Source organism: Myotis myotis, unplaced genomic scaffold, assembly GCF_014108235.1.
Source record: "Myotis myotis isolate mMyoMyo1 unplaced genomic scaffold, mMyoMyo1.p scaffold_m19_p_1, whole genome shotgun sequence".
Taxonomy (NCBI): domain Eukaryota; kingdom Metazoa; phylum Chordata; class Mammalia; order Chiroptera; family Vespertilionidae; genus Myotis; species Myotis myotis.
In genome coordinates this window covers 48,363,054-48,375,331 of record NW_023416313.1, presented here as the reverse complement: position 1 = coordinate 48,375,331, position 12,278 = coordinate 48,363,054, and the positions used below count along the sequence as shown (strand labels likewise).

Here is a 12,278-nt window from a genome sequence, read left to right as displayed (position 1 = left end):
AGAAAAGTAAAATAAACCTATCTATTGGTACCCCTGCTCAATAACATTTGTTGAATGTTTACCCCGTATATTATCACCCTAAAGGGGAAGAAACTAAGATCCTTGCGTTGGCATTCTATGGCAGCCTGTCTTTCTCTAAAGCCCCTTCTACTGCACCATGTTGCTTCTCATATGAAGTAACACAAATCCCATCCTCACCTGATAAATATCAGGACTGTGTTCTCTTCCTGTAAGCATTTAAAGGAGAATATATTCTAAATAGGACTCTTTTTGAAGTGCAGTTCTAGGAAGGCTGCCTGGGAGTGAGTAACCCCAGGCCACTCCGCCTTTTTTAATGGATCCAACCTTGAAGGAGAATTCCTCTTGACATCTCGGGGCATTGTCTCAGTCTTTGCCCCCTTTCACAGTGCTGATGGTACTTAAATACCAGCCATTAAGGGCCACCACATTTTTAATCTAAAAGGCTCCATTTGTAACCTTTCGCAAAATTAAAACAGTATACTAAAATAGGATTTATATTCATATACATTTGAGGAGGAATCTCTTATCCTGCCCCCTAAAAATGAAACTTCGTGAATTTTTCATTCCCATCATCATCATCATCATCATCATCATCATCATCGAGTGGTTTGGTTTTTAGTAGCCCCAAATGATTTCTAGTTATCATCTCCCATTCTGATATATTCTTCTCATCTCATACAACAGACAACCTCCAGCCTATCCCTCGCATCCTATGCAGAATTTCTAAAATAGCCTCAGCCCCTTTCTACTGACAAATTCCATATGTAATTTGGAACTTCCTTCCCCACCAACATCTCCTAGAATGTAAATGATGAATGATCATTTAGCCTCAAAAATTGATAATCCTTTCTTCTGCTCAGATCTGCCTGAACAGTTCTTCAAAAAGGAGAATTCCAGGGATTTCTCCTTGTGAATGCCACCTCTATCAACAATTATAATTTTTTTTTTTTAATTAAATCTTTATTGTTCAGATTATTACATTTGTTCCTCTTTTTTTTCCCCCCATAACTCCCCTCCTCCCAGTTCCCGCCCCACCCTCCGCCCTCACTCCCCACCCACTGTCCTCATCCATAGGTGCACGATTTTTGTCCAGTCTCTTCCCGCATCTCCCACACCCCTTTCCCCCCCAGGAATAGTCAGTCCATTCCCTTTCTATGTCCCTGATTCTATTATAATCAACAGTTCATTCTGTTCATCAGATTATTTATTCACTTGATTCTTAGATTCACTTGTTGATAGATGCATATTTGTTGTTCATAATTTGTATCTTTACCTTTTTCTTCCTCTTCCCCTTCTTAAAGGATACCTTTCAGCATTTCATATAATCCTGGTTTGGTGGTGATGAACTCCTTTAGCTTTTCCTTATCTGTGAAGCTCTTTATCTGACCTTCAATTCTGAATGATAGCTTTGCTGGATAAAGTAATCTTGGTTGTAGGTTCTTGGTATTCATCACTTTGAATATTTCTTGCCACTCCCTTCTGGCCTGCGAAGTTTCTGTTGAGAAATCAGCTGACAGTCGTATGGGTATTCCCTTGTAGGTAACTGAGTTTCTTTCTCTTGCTGTTTTTAAGATTCTCTCTTTATCTTTTGCTCTTGGCATTTTAATTATGATGTGTCTTAGTGTGGTCCTCTTTGGATTCCTTTTGTTTGGGGTTCTCCGCGCTTCTTGGACCTGTAAGTCCATTTCTTTCACCAGGTGGGGGAAGTTTTCTGTCATTATTTCTTCAAATAGGTTTTCAATATCTTGCTCTCTCTCATCTTCTGGCACCCCTATAATTCTGATGTTGGTACGCTTGAAGCTGTCCCAGAGGCTCCTTACACTATCCTCGCATTTTTGGATTCTTTTTTCATTTTGCTTTTCCGGTTGGGTGTTTTTTGCTTCCTCGCATTTCAAATCATTGACTTGATTCTTGCGCTCCTCTGGTCTGCTGTCGGGAGTCTGTATAATATTCGTTATTTCAGTCCGTGTATGCTTAATTTCTAGTTGGTTCCCCAATATAAGATCGAGGGTCTTATTAGTTTTCTTGTAGATCTCATTAAGTTTATCGGCGGCTTCTAAACAGTTCTTGAGAGACCTTAAAAGTGTGGTTCTGAACTCTATATCTTCCATTGACAATTTTGTCCTGTTTCTTTGTCTCCGCATTTTGTTATGCTTCCTTGGTGCACCCCCTAGTGGTCTTTGTTCGCAGTCTTATAGTTAAACCTTGATTGTTGTAGCTAATTCCAGGGAGGGTTTGACCTCCAGGCCAAGTGGCTATGAGAATCAGCTGTGTCAGCAGTGAGAGAACTTCTGTCCTCTAGGGAGGTGCTAATCTAGCCTTTGCCTGAGGCTATCTGGCAAATGCCTGTGTGCAGGGCTTGGGCGGGGCGGGTCGCACAGGATCAACAGGGTGGGCCAAAGAGAGCAGTTATGGCGGCTCTCAGTCCTGTCCCCAGGGGCTCTGCCTCTCTGAGTCCCAGCACCCGCTGCAAAGCTCAGAGAGAAAGCTGCACTCGCTCTGACCGAAGCCAGACAGTCCCGCTTCTCCCGTTTGAGTCTGGGACCCTAAAGACTCGCCCGGATCTGGAGCTCAGAGTCTGCGACTCCCTCCCGATTGAAAACGCCAACCGCGCCCTCCGCCGCCAGCCCGCTCCGAGCACTCCGCACCTCAGAATTTGACTTCAGCACTGCGCCTCCTCTGAGTGTCCGTATGCGTTTCTCTTTCCTCCTAGTTGTAGGACTTCCACTCAGCCAGCGTTCCTGTGGTTCTGGGTGATGTCCCTTCCGTTTTTTGGTTTCACTTTTGAAGTAGTTGTTCAAAGCAGCAAACTCCGGCGTTAACCTATGCCGCCATCTTGGTTCTCTGTCTCTCAACAATTATAATTTTTAAGACAAAATATCCAGGGTTTCCCATTGGTTGGATGATGGCCATATCCATCTTAATCTTGCCTCTCACTCAGCAGATCCATCAACAGCAAGAACTGCCATGACTGACAGAGGGTGTGATCCACCAATAACTTGACTCTTTTCCCAGGCCAAGAAAAGTGTTCAGTCCACCAGATTTCTTTAGGACTCTCTGTTGAATAAATGGGCATTGGGACCCCTCATGTTGTAATTGGGAGACCTATTGATGTCCTTTCATAATATGACACATGACTCAATTGAATGACTGAAGTCTTAGACATTTCCCTAAAATACAAAGAGACTACCAATGCCTTGTGAATAGGAGAGCATCCTTTTATCCTCATAACTAGAGGCCCAATGCACAAAATTCATGTGCAGATACAGTCCCTAAGCCTGGCCTGCGATCAGGGCCATCTTCCCCAGCTGCCTGTAGCCAGCCTCTCCTTCCACCACCACCCACCCCTGGTTCCCCCTTCGCCATTGGGTGATGGGTACCTGATGGCCGGGGGAGGGATTGAGAGGTCAGCTGTTCCTCCCCACTCACTGGCCCTGCCCCTGCCATGGGTGGCCATCAGGCGATCGAAGTCTGCTGGCCGGGGAAAGGGACCAAGAGGTGGTCAGTGCACCTCATAGTGACTAGTCCAGTGGTCATTCTGGTCGTTCTGCTGTTAGGGTCAATATGCATATTACCCTTTTATTATATAGGATAGAGGCCTGGTGCACAGGTGGGGGCCAGCTGGCCTGCCCTGTAGGGGACCCCAGATTGGGGTGGGGGGGTCCCTGCTTGGGGGCAAGTCTGTCTGGGGTGAGGGGCTGCAGGGTTTGCAGGCCGGCCCCGCCCCCATCAGGGTGGGGGTCCCTGCTGGGGGCAGGGCCGGTCTGGGTGAGGGGCTGCGGGTGGTTTTCAGGCTGGCCATGTCCCAGGCTTTGTCAAGAAGGACACCTGGAATGAGGTCCGGAAGACATCCGGTCTATCCAGTCTAATTAGCATATCACCCTTTTATTAGTATAGATAATTGTTATTGTTCTTCCTAAAGGATCTGAATCACAGTACAAAGCAAGAATCATATAGTATAAAGTGTTTAGCAATAAAATAAAAGTAAGTTCACTGCTAGTATAATGGTATTATTCTGCCGTCTATCTGTGGGATCACAAAAGCTTTTCCAACAGAAACTGAAAAGGTTTCATAAGGGGCAGGCAGCACCAGTCACAATCCATCATGGGTACAGCAGTGGGTGAATCAATTCTGTCAGTAATGAGGTTATGCTTCTGGACTACATAAAGCTGGCAAGAATATCATCTTTAAAAGAAGATATCTACACTAATAAAAGAGAAACATGCAAATTGGTGTCACTCTGCTATGCCCACCAGCCAATCAGAGTGACTATGCAAATTAACCCCACAAAGATGGCGGTTAATTTGCATATGCAGGCACGGAGCGAAGACTGAAGGCTCTGGCTGGAGTGAAGACTGAAGACTGAAGGCTGAAGACTGAAGAGGCTTGGCTTCTCGTTGCAGCTGTAGTGGAGAAGCCAAGCCTTGCTGCGGCCGGAGGGGAGAAGCCTAGACTAGAAGCTTGGCTTCTCCGCTGCGGCCAGACCAAAGGCCTGGGTTCCGGGTGCTGGAGGAAAACCAGTGCCAGCAGCCAGGGGAAGGAAAGCCTATTACGTGAATCTTCATGCAATGGGCTTCTAGTATTTTAATAACCCAATATAAGAAAATATATATTTTAACTAATGGGAAGTTGGAATAATAGCTGGAATTTTATAACCATGGCCATAAAAATAAAAATCAAACAAAGAAGTAAGTAAAATCTTCTCTCCCTTAATCCTTTTCATGTTCAACACCTGCACTAAAGCTCCCATATCCTTATTTCCTCACAAATGGAAAAGAAAATCAGATGTCAGAATTTGGGCAGTAAGTGGAAGATATTATCATCAAAGTTGTATTCTACCATTCATCTTATTTGAGACTGAGTATACATATTTTCTAAATATGACACCTGGTAAGTTCCCACAATTTTTTCCCACTTAACAGTTACCTACTTACAGACTTTGCCTTGGGTATGAAAGGTACAAATTTCTGCCACGATCCGATAGCTTAAATAATTTTTATCTGCCTTGAAATTCTGTCTAATATGCTGCTTCAGGCTTTATATAGTCACAAGTGATACCAGTAGCCCTTTCCCGCAGGAATCATGTAAACCTTATCTAATTAATATTTGTGAGATGTATAAGAGCCTGGCACAGAAGAGATCATTGAAATCCAAAGCTCTTCTATAACTTTCTTTTGTAATCAGCTGCCAGCTGGATTCTAGAAGGCTTCTACTTCCACCTCCTATGCATGAACATTACCACCCTTTAAAATATAGTTTTGTAAAGAGGAATGGTTACAAGAGGGTCCAGTAATGTAGCTTCAGGGAGGCACAGAAATCCTACCAACTGAACAGAAATACACAATAATGCACTATTACTGGATATATAGTCAGACTCCAAATATTTCATTGGAGAGCTGCCTCTGAATCCTAATCCTTGTAGCTTCTCTTTAAGAGAGAGCTGCTATGAAATCCCCATGTCTTCCCATGAACAGATTGTTACCAATGAAATAGAGCAGGGTGAGGTCATGTTCAAAATAAAGCTAATCTTAATGTCAAACCCACTGCATAGATGAACTGCAGGTGAAAAGGCCAAGGTAGGGTTTCTCGATGAATCACAGGATGCCCAGTTAAATTTGAAGTAAACTAGGAAGAATTACTTAGTTTAAGCATGTCCCAAGTATTGTGTGGGAGGGATATACTTAGAATTCACCATTTATTTGAAAATTCAAATTGTATTGGGCAAACCTGTGTTTTCATTTGCTAAATCTGGCAACACTAGCCAAAGTAAAATTAGAACAACTTATTTTCCATCTACATTATACCATCCTGAACCAAAGAAAAACATTATATAATTGTAATGTATTATGGAATTGTCTATTTTGTTTTTGTGATTTCTATTACTTATAAAATGGCAAAGGTCTCAAGGTTTATAAATGACATTAAACAGGTAAAAGAAATAAGCTATGCTGTTGTAAAAGATAATGAACATTTAAAGATCCACAGATTAGAAAATCTGATGTTATGTCAATCCTCGTCACTTTAATTTAAGCAGTGACTAAAAAAAGTAATGCCGTGAACTACATACACAAATCTTCTTAGTTTATAGTCACCCTGTTTGCACATTAACTGGATTATAACCTATTAGCCCTGCATTTTCAAGTAAAAAGTAGTCATTGCATCAGGCACATGTGCTCAGCCTACCTCTTTTAAGAACTGCCTCTGTCTTCTAAATGAAACATCAATTTTTCCAAGCAACTCTTTCATTTCATTCAATCTCTTACTAGCAAAGAAAATATGTGGTTCCTAAACTAACACATCCAATGTCAGTGACAGATAGTTCCAAAAGAAAGCAAATTGTTGTAAATGCCAGGATTCCTTTCATTTGGGTATTAAAACAGCCAATCCCTCTTGAAAATATTTTTAAATGTCTCTATTTAAATGTCTCTCTCGGGTGGATGCTATAAAAGCCTGCTCAAACTATGAAAATACCAGGCTAATATATATATAATAAAAAGTTAATATGCAAATTGTCCCCTCAGGAGTTCAACTGACCGGGAGTTCAACAGCTCACTATGATGTGTGCTGACCACCAGGGGGCAGCGTGGAATGAAGGAAGGCTCCAGCCAGCAGCCAGCAGTGAGGGGAAGGAAGGCCCCTGATCGCCACCCAGGCCTGGGGACCCTACCTGTGCACGATTTCGTGCACTGGACCTCTAGTATATACAGTATATAAACACAAGTATAATTAGATCAGGTCAAAATGTGCCAAAGTAGCGATCTGGCCAATATGATTTGGGTACTGTAGAGAGCCATTCTGGATCATTCAGATACCATGAGCTGTCTTTTCCTAAGTTGTTTGATGGGATTATCTCAAATCTGCATCTCTGGGAACCTGACCTTAAGGTTTAGCTGAGTTGGGCTTTTGAAACATACCAGTTTGCAAAAGACTATGGAAAAATAAAGTCCTTGGTGAGACTTCTACCGAGCATTTTTGAGACTGTTGTGCTAAATTGGAGCTGGCATGTTATTAACCTTTTCAAATTAGGCAGTTAGTAGGCTGAGCTGAATCTTTTCTTAATTTGCACATTAGGGTTTGCCAGAACAGCTGGCACTGTGCTGGAATATTAGTTGAGATCTTTGATTTACATTGTCCAAGAATAAACATAATAAACTCTGCTTTTGGAGAGGATGACCTAATCGGTGGCAAATACAGTAAATTTTATTAATAGGACTAATACCAACAACAATAACTAGCATTTATTGAGTGCTTACTATGTCCTGGGTACTGTAGGTATCTTCAGTCATTTAACACTTTATACAACCTTGTGAGGTTTAATCCCTCAATTTTGTAGATAAGAAAACTCAAGGGGTTAAGTTACTTGCCCTAAATTACACAATTAGTAAGCAGTAAAACTTGGCTTTGTGCCTAGACAATCTAGCGGCAGGATCTCTGTGCTTATCACTTTGCAACTCTGCCTCAGTAAATGTATCAGGTAACAAGGAAGAGCTTCCACCTTCTCAGGTGAAGGTGTCACTTCTTGAACTGTGACACAGACTTCAGGGGAGCAGGAAGTAAGGAACGCAAGCAACCCTTCACCCTCACTCCACCCAACCACAGGCAACCTTGCTATTCCTATAAATGTATGTACATATTTTTTTGTTTACTTTTAACATGTTTGTGATAAGATTTATAAGGCTTCAATATGCTTATGACAGGGTCCTGACATATGTGGTAAGAACAGAGCCATAAATGTGTAGGGTGGGGTTGTCCTTAAGGGAGGAGGACATTCTAGCTGTTAGTCACTTGGAGGAGAGCTATGATAGGCCCAAAACACAAATAGGATCTGTAGCTGGGTGGCAGACTGGAATCTAGCTCCTGGTCTTGACCACCCAGGAGCCAGTAAGTGGGCCTGTGTGGTGAGTCAGAATGCAGGGAGACTAGGGGCAGGGAGGGCAGGCCCAGGGCAGGAAAGGCTGGATCCCCGGGGTTTGTGTCTCTCTTACTTATGCTTCTTTCCCCTTTGTCCTTCTTGAGTGTTTGGGAAAGGCCCTTTGAAAGTCCAAGAATATCTCAGTGAGGAAGTTTTTAAAAACAAATTGGGACATAGAACACAGAAGGGTGGCAATGATGGTGGTGATAATGAAGAAAGAGAATCCAGAGGGGAGAGGGGGAGGGATGGAAATGGAAGCTTCTGTGGCAGCTATCCTCCCTCACTCCAGGTTCTGCTGCCAAACCTCGATGGTTCTGGCTTGTATTTCAGTTTGGAGGCAGGACTCCTGTATGCCTTGCACTGCCGTTAGAGGTGTTGGGGAATGGCTTGCATGATAGCTAATTTTCTACCACAATTAACTTTGAGAGAACTGAAGACAGTCCATGGTTTCTCTCTTCCTTCTTTTATTTTTTATTTATTTTATTTTTTAAAAAATATACTTTATTGATTTTTTTACAGAGAGGAAGGGAGAGGGATAGAGAGTTAGAAACACCGATGAGAGAGAAACATCGATCAGCTGCCTCCTGCACACCCGCTACTGGGGATGTGCCCACGACCAAGGTACATGCCCTTGACCTGAATCGAAACTGGGACCCTTCAGTCCGCAGGCCGACGCTCTATCCACTGAGCTAAACCGGTTAGGGGTCTTCCTTCTTTTAAAAAATACAAGTGAGTAAATATGGAGATCTACTTTGTTGGGTTGACAATGCACACATATTTTCCAGTGTCCATTATGCAGGGTGGAGGAAATGCTAAGTATATATTGATTTATTAAGCTAAAAATGTGCTCTGCCAAACCCCATTCCCGGCTCACGATAGTATCATCTGAAGAGTTTTACAGAAATTGTCCTGAACCTCTAAAGCTGCAGGAGGGTGGGAGAAGAAAACAGAAAAGAAGCCGCTGCCTGGTGAAACACCTGAGAGCTGGAACATGCATGCCACTTTCCTTTCCAGAACCCTCAACCTCAACCCTCTGCCATTTACCAACATACCTATTTATTCTTTAAAAAGTGCTTTTTCAGTTTCTGTAAACACTTTACTTTGGGATGCAAAGAACCTCAAGTAGCTCTAAGACCACACTGACTCCTAAAGAGATTCCCTCAGAGGTACAAACCCGCAGGAGGGAAGGAAGCTTCATCATTCTCTTGGGGAGACACACACAGAAGCATAACTTTGTCTTCCAGGCCAGGAGAGCCTCAGAACAGGGAGCCTGTTATCTGCTTGGCTCTGACCGCCACACAAGTGTGCAGGGATGGAGATAAGGCGGCTCCCTGGTCCCTGAGCCACCCGCTACCCCTACCCTCCTCATTCTGGCAGTGAACAAGGTATTATTCCTGTCCCTGGAATAGCGGGGTGGAATTCTAAAACAGGCTAAGTAAAAAAATCTTGAGCTCCTTAGGCGGGGAAAATGTCACAATACACTGCCTCGTAGGATTAATCCCGGTTTTGCCAACTGCCAGTGCATATATATATATGAAAAAGACAAGTCATGAAATAAAATTAGCAGACAAACCTACCTACTAGCTCTACTGTCTCACTCAAGGTTCTCTGAGTCTCTCTGGAGCCTCAAGAAAGGATTTCTAGTAAGAGAAAGTGAAGGCACCCTTCATGTCACTTGTAAACATCTCTTGCTCAGAGGATCCCGGATATTGCCACAAGGGCAATCATGGGGCTGGATGCCGGGTTACACCTGCTGGTTCCAGGTGCTCCCAGCCCGGCCCAGGGCTGCGCAGCCACAGTCCGGATCGTCTGCAGACGCGTCTGCTAACTGTTCAGATGCCAGAGGGAAAAGGGAATTTTCTCCGGCGCACAGCAAGTAGAGGAAAAACGCACGCTATAGTCTCACGTCGGGAAACTTTTCCCCAAAACGCATTATCCTTTGAGAGCTGCCAGGAAGCCCTAGCTTCTTTTCAAGGGACTGTAGCGACTTGTGTCCACAATTACAGCAAACCAGGAAGAAAACTATAGCTGGACTACCAGCAGGAGTCAAACTGGCGTGTGCATGTGACTTTGCAACATTCTTATCTAAACATGCCAGTCCGCGCACTCAAGCTACTGTTTCCCCCCGTGCCTTGGCCTTGTCCCTACTCCGGTGTCCCTTGTTGGACTGCATTTTCTGCAAAAACCGGATATCCCAACTCCAGACTCTGCGTCTCTCCCAGGCCCCCACCGAGCCCAGCTCAGTCCCGCTCCTCCCTCTCCAGCCTCCTGATCTCCGTACTCTCAAGACCGGAGAGGCGCTGGCGGGGAAGCCGTCCTAGGCAGTGCGTTTCTGTCGTGAATGTCAGGGGAGAGTGGATGAAACGGGCGGATGCTAGTTTTAGCTAAGTTAACAGTTTCTGCCACGCCACGCAGTTTTAGAGGTTCCAGACCACTGGGTAAAACTGCAAACCCCATTGGTGAGCCCGAGCTTGAACCCGGTCGGGGCAGCTTCCCTGGGACTCCGATGCCGCATCGTCATCCCGAGGCAGGGACGGCCAGAAACCGCCAAATCTCCGCGAACGCAGACCAGCCTGGCGGGGCGCGCAGCCACTGCCTAACACCTTCCCGGAGGACTTCCACTTTCCCCCCATTCCCGCTCCCCAGCCCCTCGCTTCTTCCGTTGTTCATCCCTCCCAGGGTCCAACCGCACCGAGAAGAGGGGCGCCCGACTCAGGCAGGCGGTGCTGGCGGAGCCCAGAAGCAGACCGTGTTGCCCACCCGCGACTCGAACGCGCCGCGCAGCCACCTGTTCTACAAACTCAGCCGGACTTTGTGCGGACGCCGCGGGCTGTGGCAGGAGGGACCCAGCCCTCCCCTCGGTCCGGCGGGGTTCAGGATCCCCAAAGGCGCACATCACCCCAAGCCTCAGGGCGCACAACCCTTAGCACAACCTCCGAGGCTCCCACTACTCGGGGGCCCCCCCGCGCACGCGGGGACTGACTTCTCAGTCTCCGGGTTTCAGCCCCTACCCTGGCGCCAGCCGCCCGCCCCCCCACCCCCCCCGTCCCCCGGGAACACGGCGCCCCAAAGTACCTGCGGTGAAGATGCAGAGAGCGAAGAGCGTCTTGCAGATCATGGTCTCCTGGTGCTGGGTGCCGAGTTCGGCGCGGGCAGCGGGAGAGTCTGTCGGGACTGATCGAGCGCCCCAGGCGCCGACGGCTCCTTCTCTGCCCCGCGGGCTGGCGGTGGGAGCCCAGCGGCCCGGGAGGTACCGGCGGCGGGCGGACGGGGAAGCCAGGCGAACGCGGCGCGGCTCCGGCTCCGCTCCGTCAGCTGCGTGTCCTCCGGCGGCCGGCGAGCTTCTGCTCCATCCCAGCTGCGGGAGCCTGGGGCCGCCTCCGCCGCCGCGCCCGCCGCGCCAAACCCCTCCCACCCCGGCCCGCGGCGACCACAAGGCCACCCCCTGGCCTTCCCTCTCCCGGCGCTTCGTCCCGGGAGCCCGGCCCAGGGCGGCCTCTGCTGGACAGTCAGGGCTGGAGAGCCGCGTTCTGACTGGGTTCAGAGAATGTTCAGTGTCTAGCTCCGTGTTGGGGAGTAGGGATGCAAAGAAGTGTGAGCAGATCTCTGCTCTCAGGAATTTATCTCAGGTTTCTGTTGTTGTTTTGTTTTTACAAGAGCTTACAGTCTTTAAACAGGTGATCTTATGCCATTTTAGACCTCACCTCCAAGAGCCAAACTCATCATTATAAGAGCACACACATTTCTTTCCATCCTTTCTTCGAAGGTTCCTGCCTGTGTATTAAACCCTCGCACACATTCAACCCCACTGCACCTCCTGGTACCTGAGCCAGGATGTCTGCTGCTTGATTTAGCTTCTTACTAGAAGAAATAGCACTAATGTCAGGTAACATTGATCATGGTGTTACTGAGCAAGACATAAGACTAGGTCTTGTACCATGACTCCTTCTAACAACCCTATGACATAATAATAATTATTATTCCATTTTACGTATGGGAAAACCAAGGCACAGAGAAGTCATGTGCTCAATGTTGCAGAGCTGGTAGGGGCTGGACTCGTAATTGCACAGTTTGTATGCGCCAGGGCGCTAATAGCAAAGGCTGGCATTTCCTGAGTGTGTGCTGCATGGACAACGGTGCTGCACAGGTTTTCACCAAGTCAAGTTCTCATAGCAGTGCTTTGAGGTGAGCACTGTTATAGCTTCATTTTCTCGGGGAGGAAAATGGAAACACAGAGAGACTTAAGTACTTGTCCAAGGTCTCACAACTAGCTAATGGTACAGGTAAGATGCCTGCCAAACACACTGGGTGATCCCCTGTACTCTACTCATTCTTCAAAGCCCCC

The 12,278-nt window shown here is 46.4% G+C and overlaps 1 protein-coding gene across 1 annotated transcript in view; it reads right to left on the bottom strand.

The window, feature by feature from the left end:
- The window catches only part of PARM1 (prostate androgen-regulated mucin-like protein 1), a 100,161-nt gene extending 88,652 nt beyond the window's left edge, over positions 1-11,509 (bottom strand). The window contains exon 1 of the mRNA XM_036336425.1: positions 11,009-11,509. Within this exon, the coding sequence (XP_036192318.1) occupies positions 11,009-11,051 (43 nt within the window). The 5' untranslated portion in view covers positions 11,052-11,509. The remainder of the gene's footprint in view (positions 1-11,008) is intronic.
- Between the last annotated feature and the right edge of the window lie 769 nt (positions 11,510-12,278).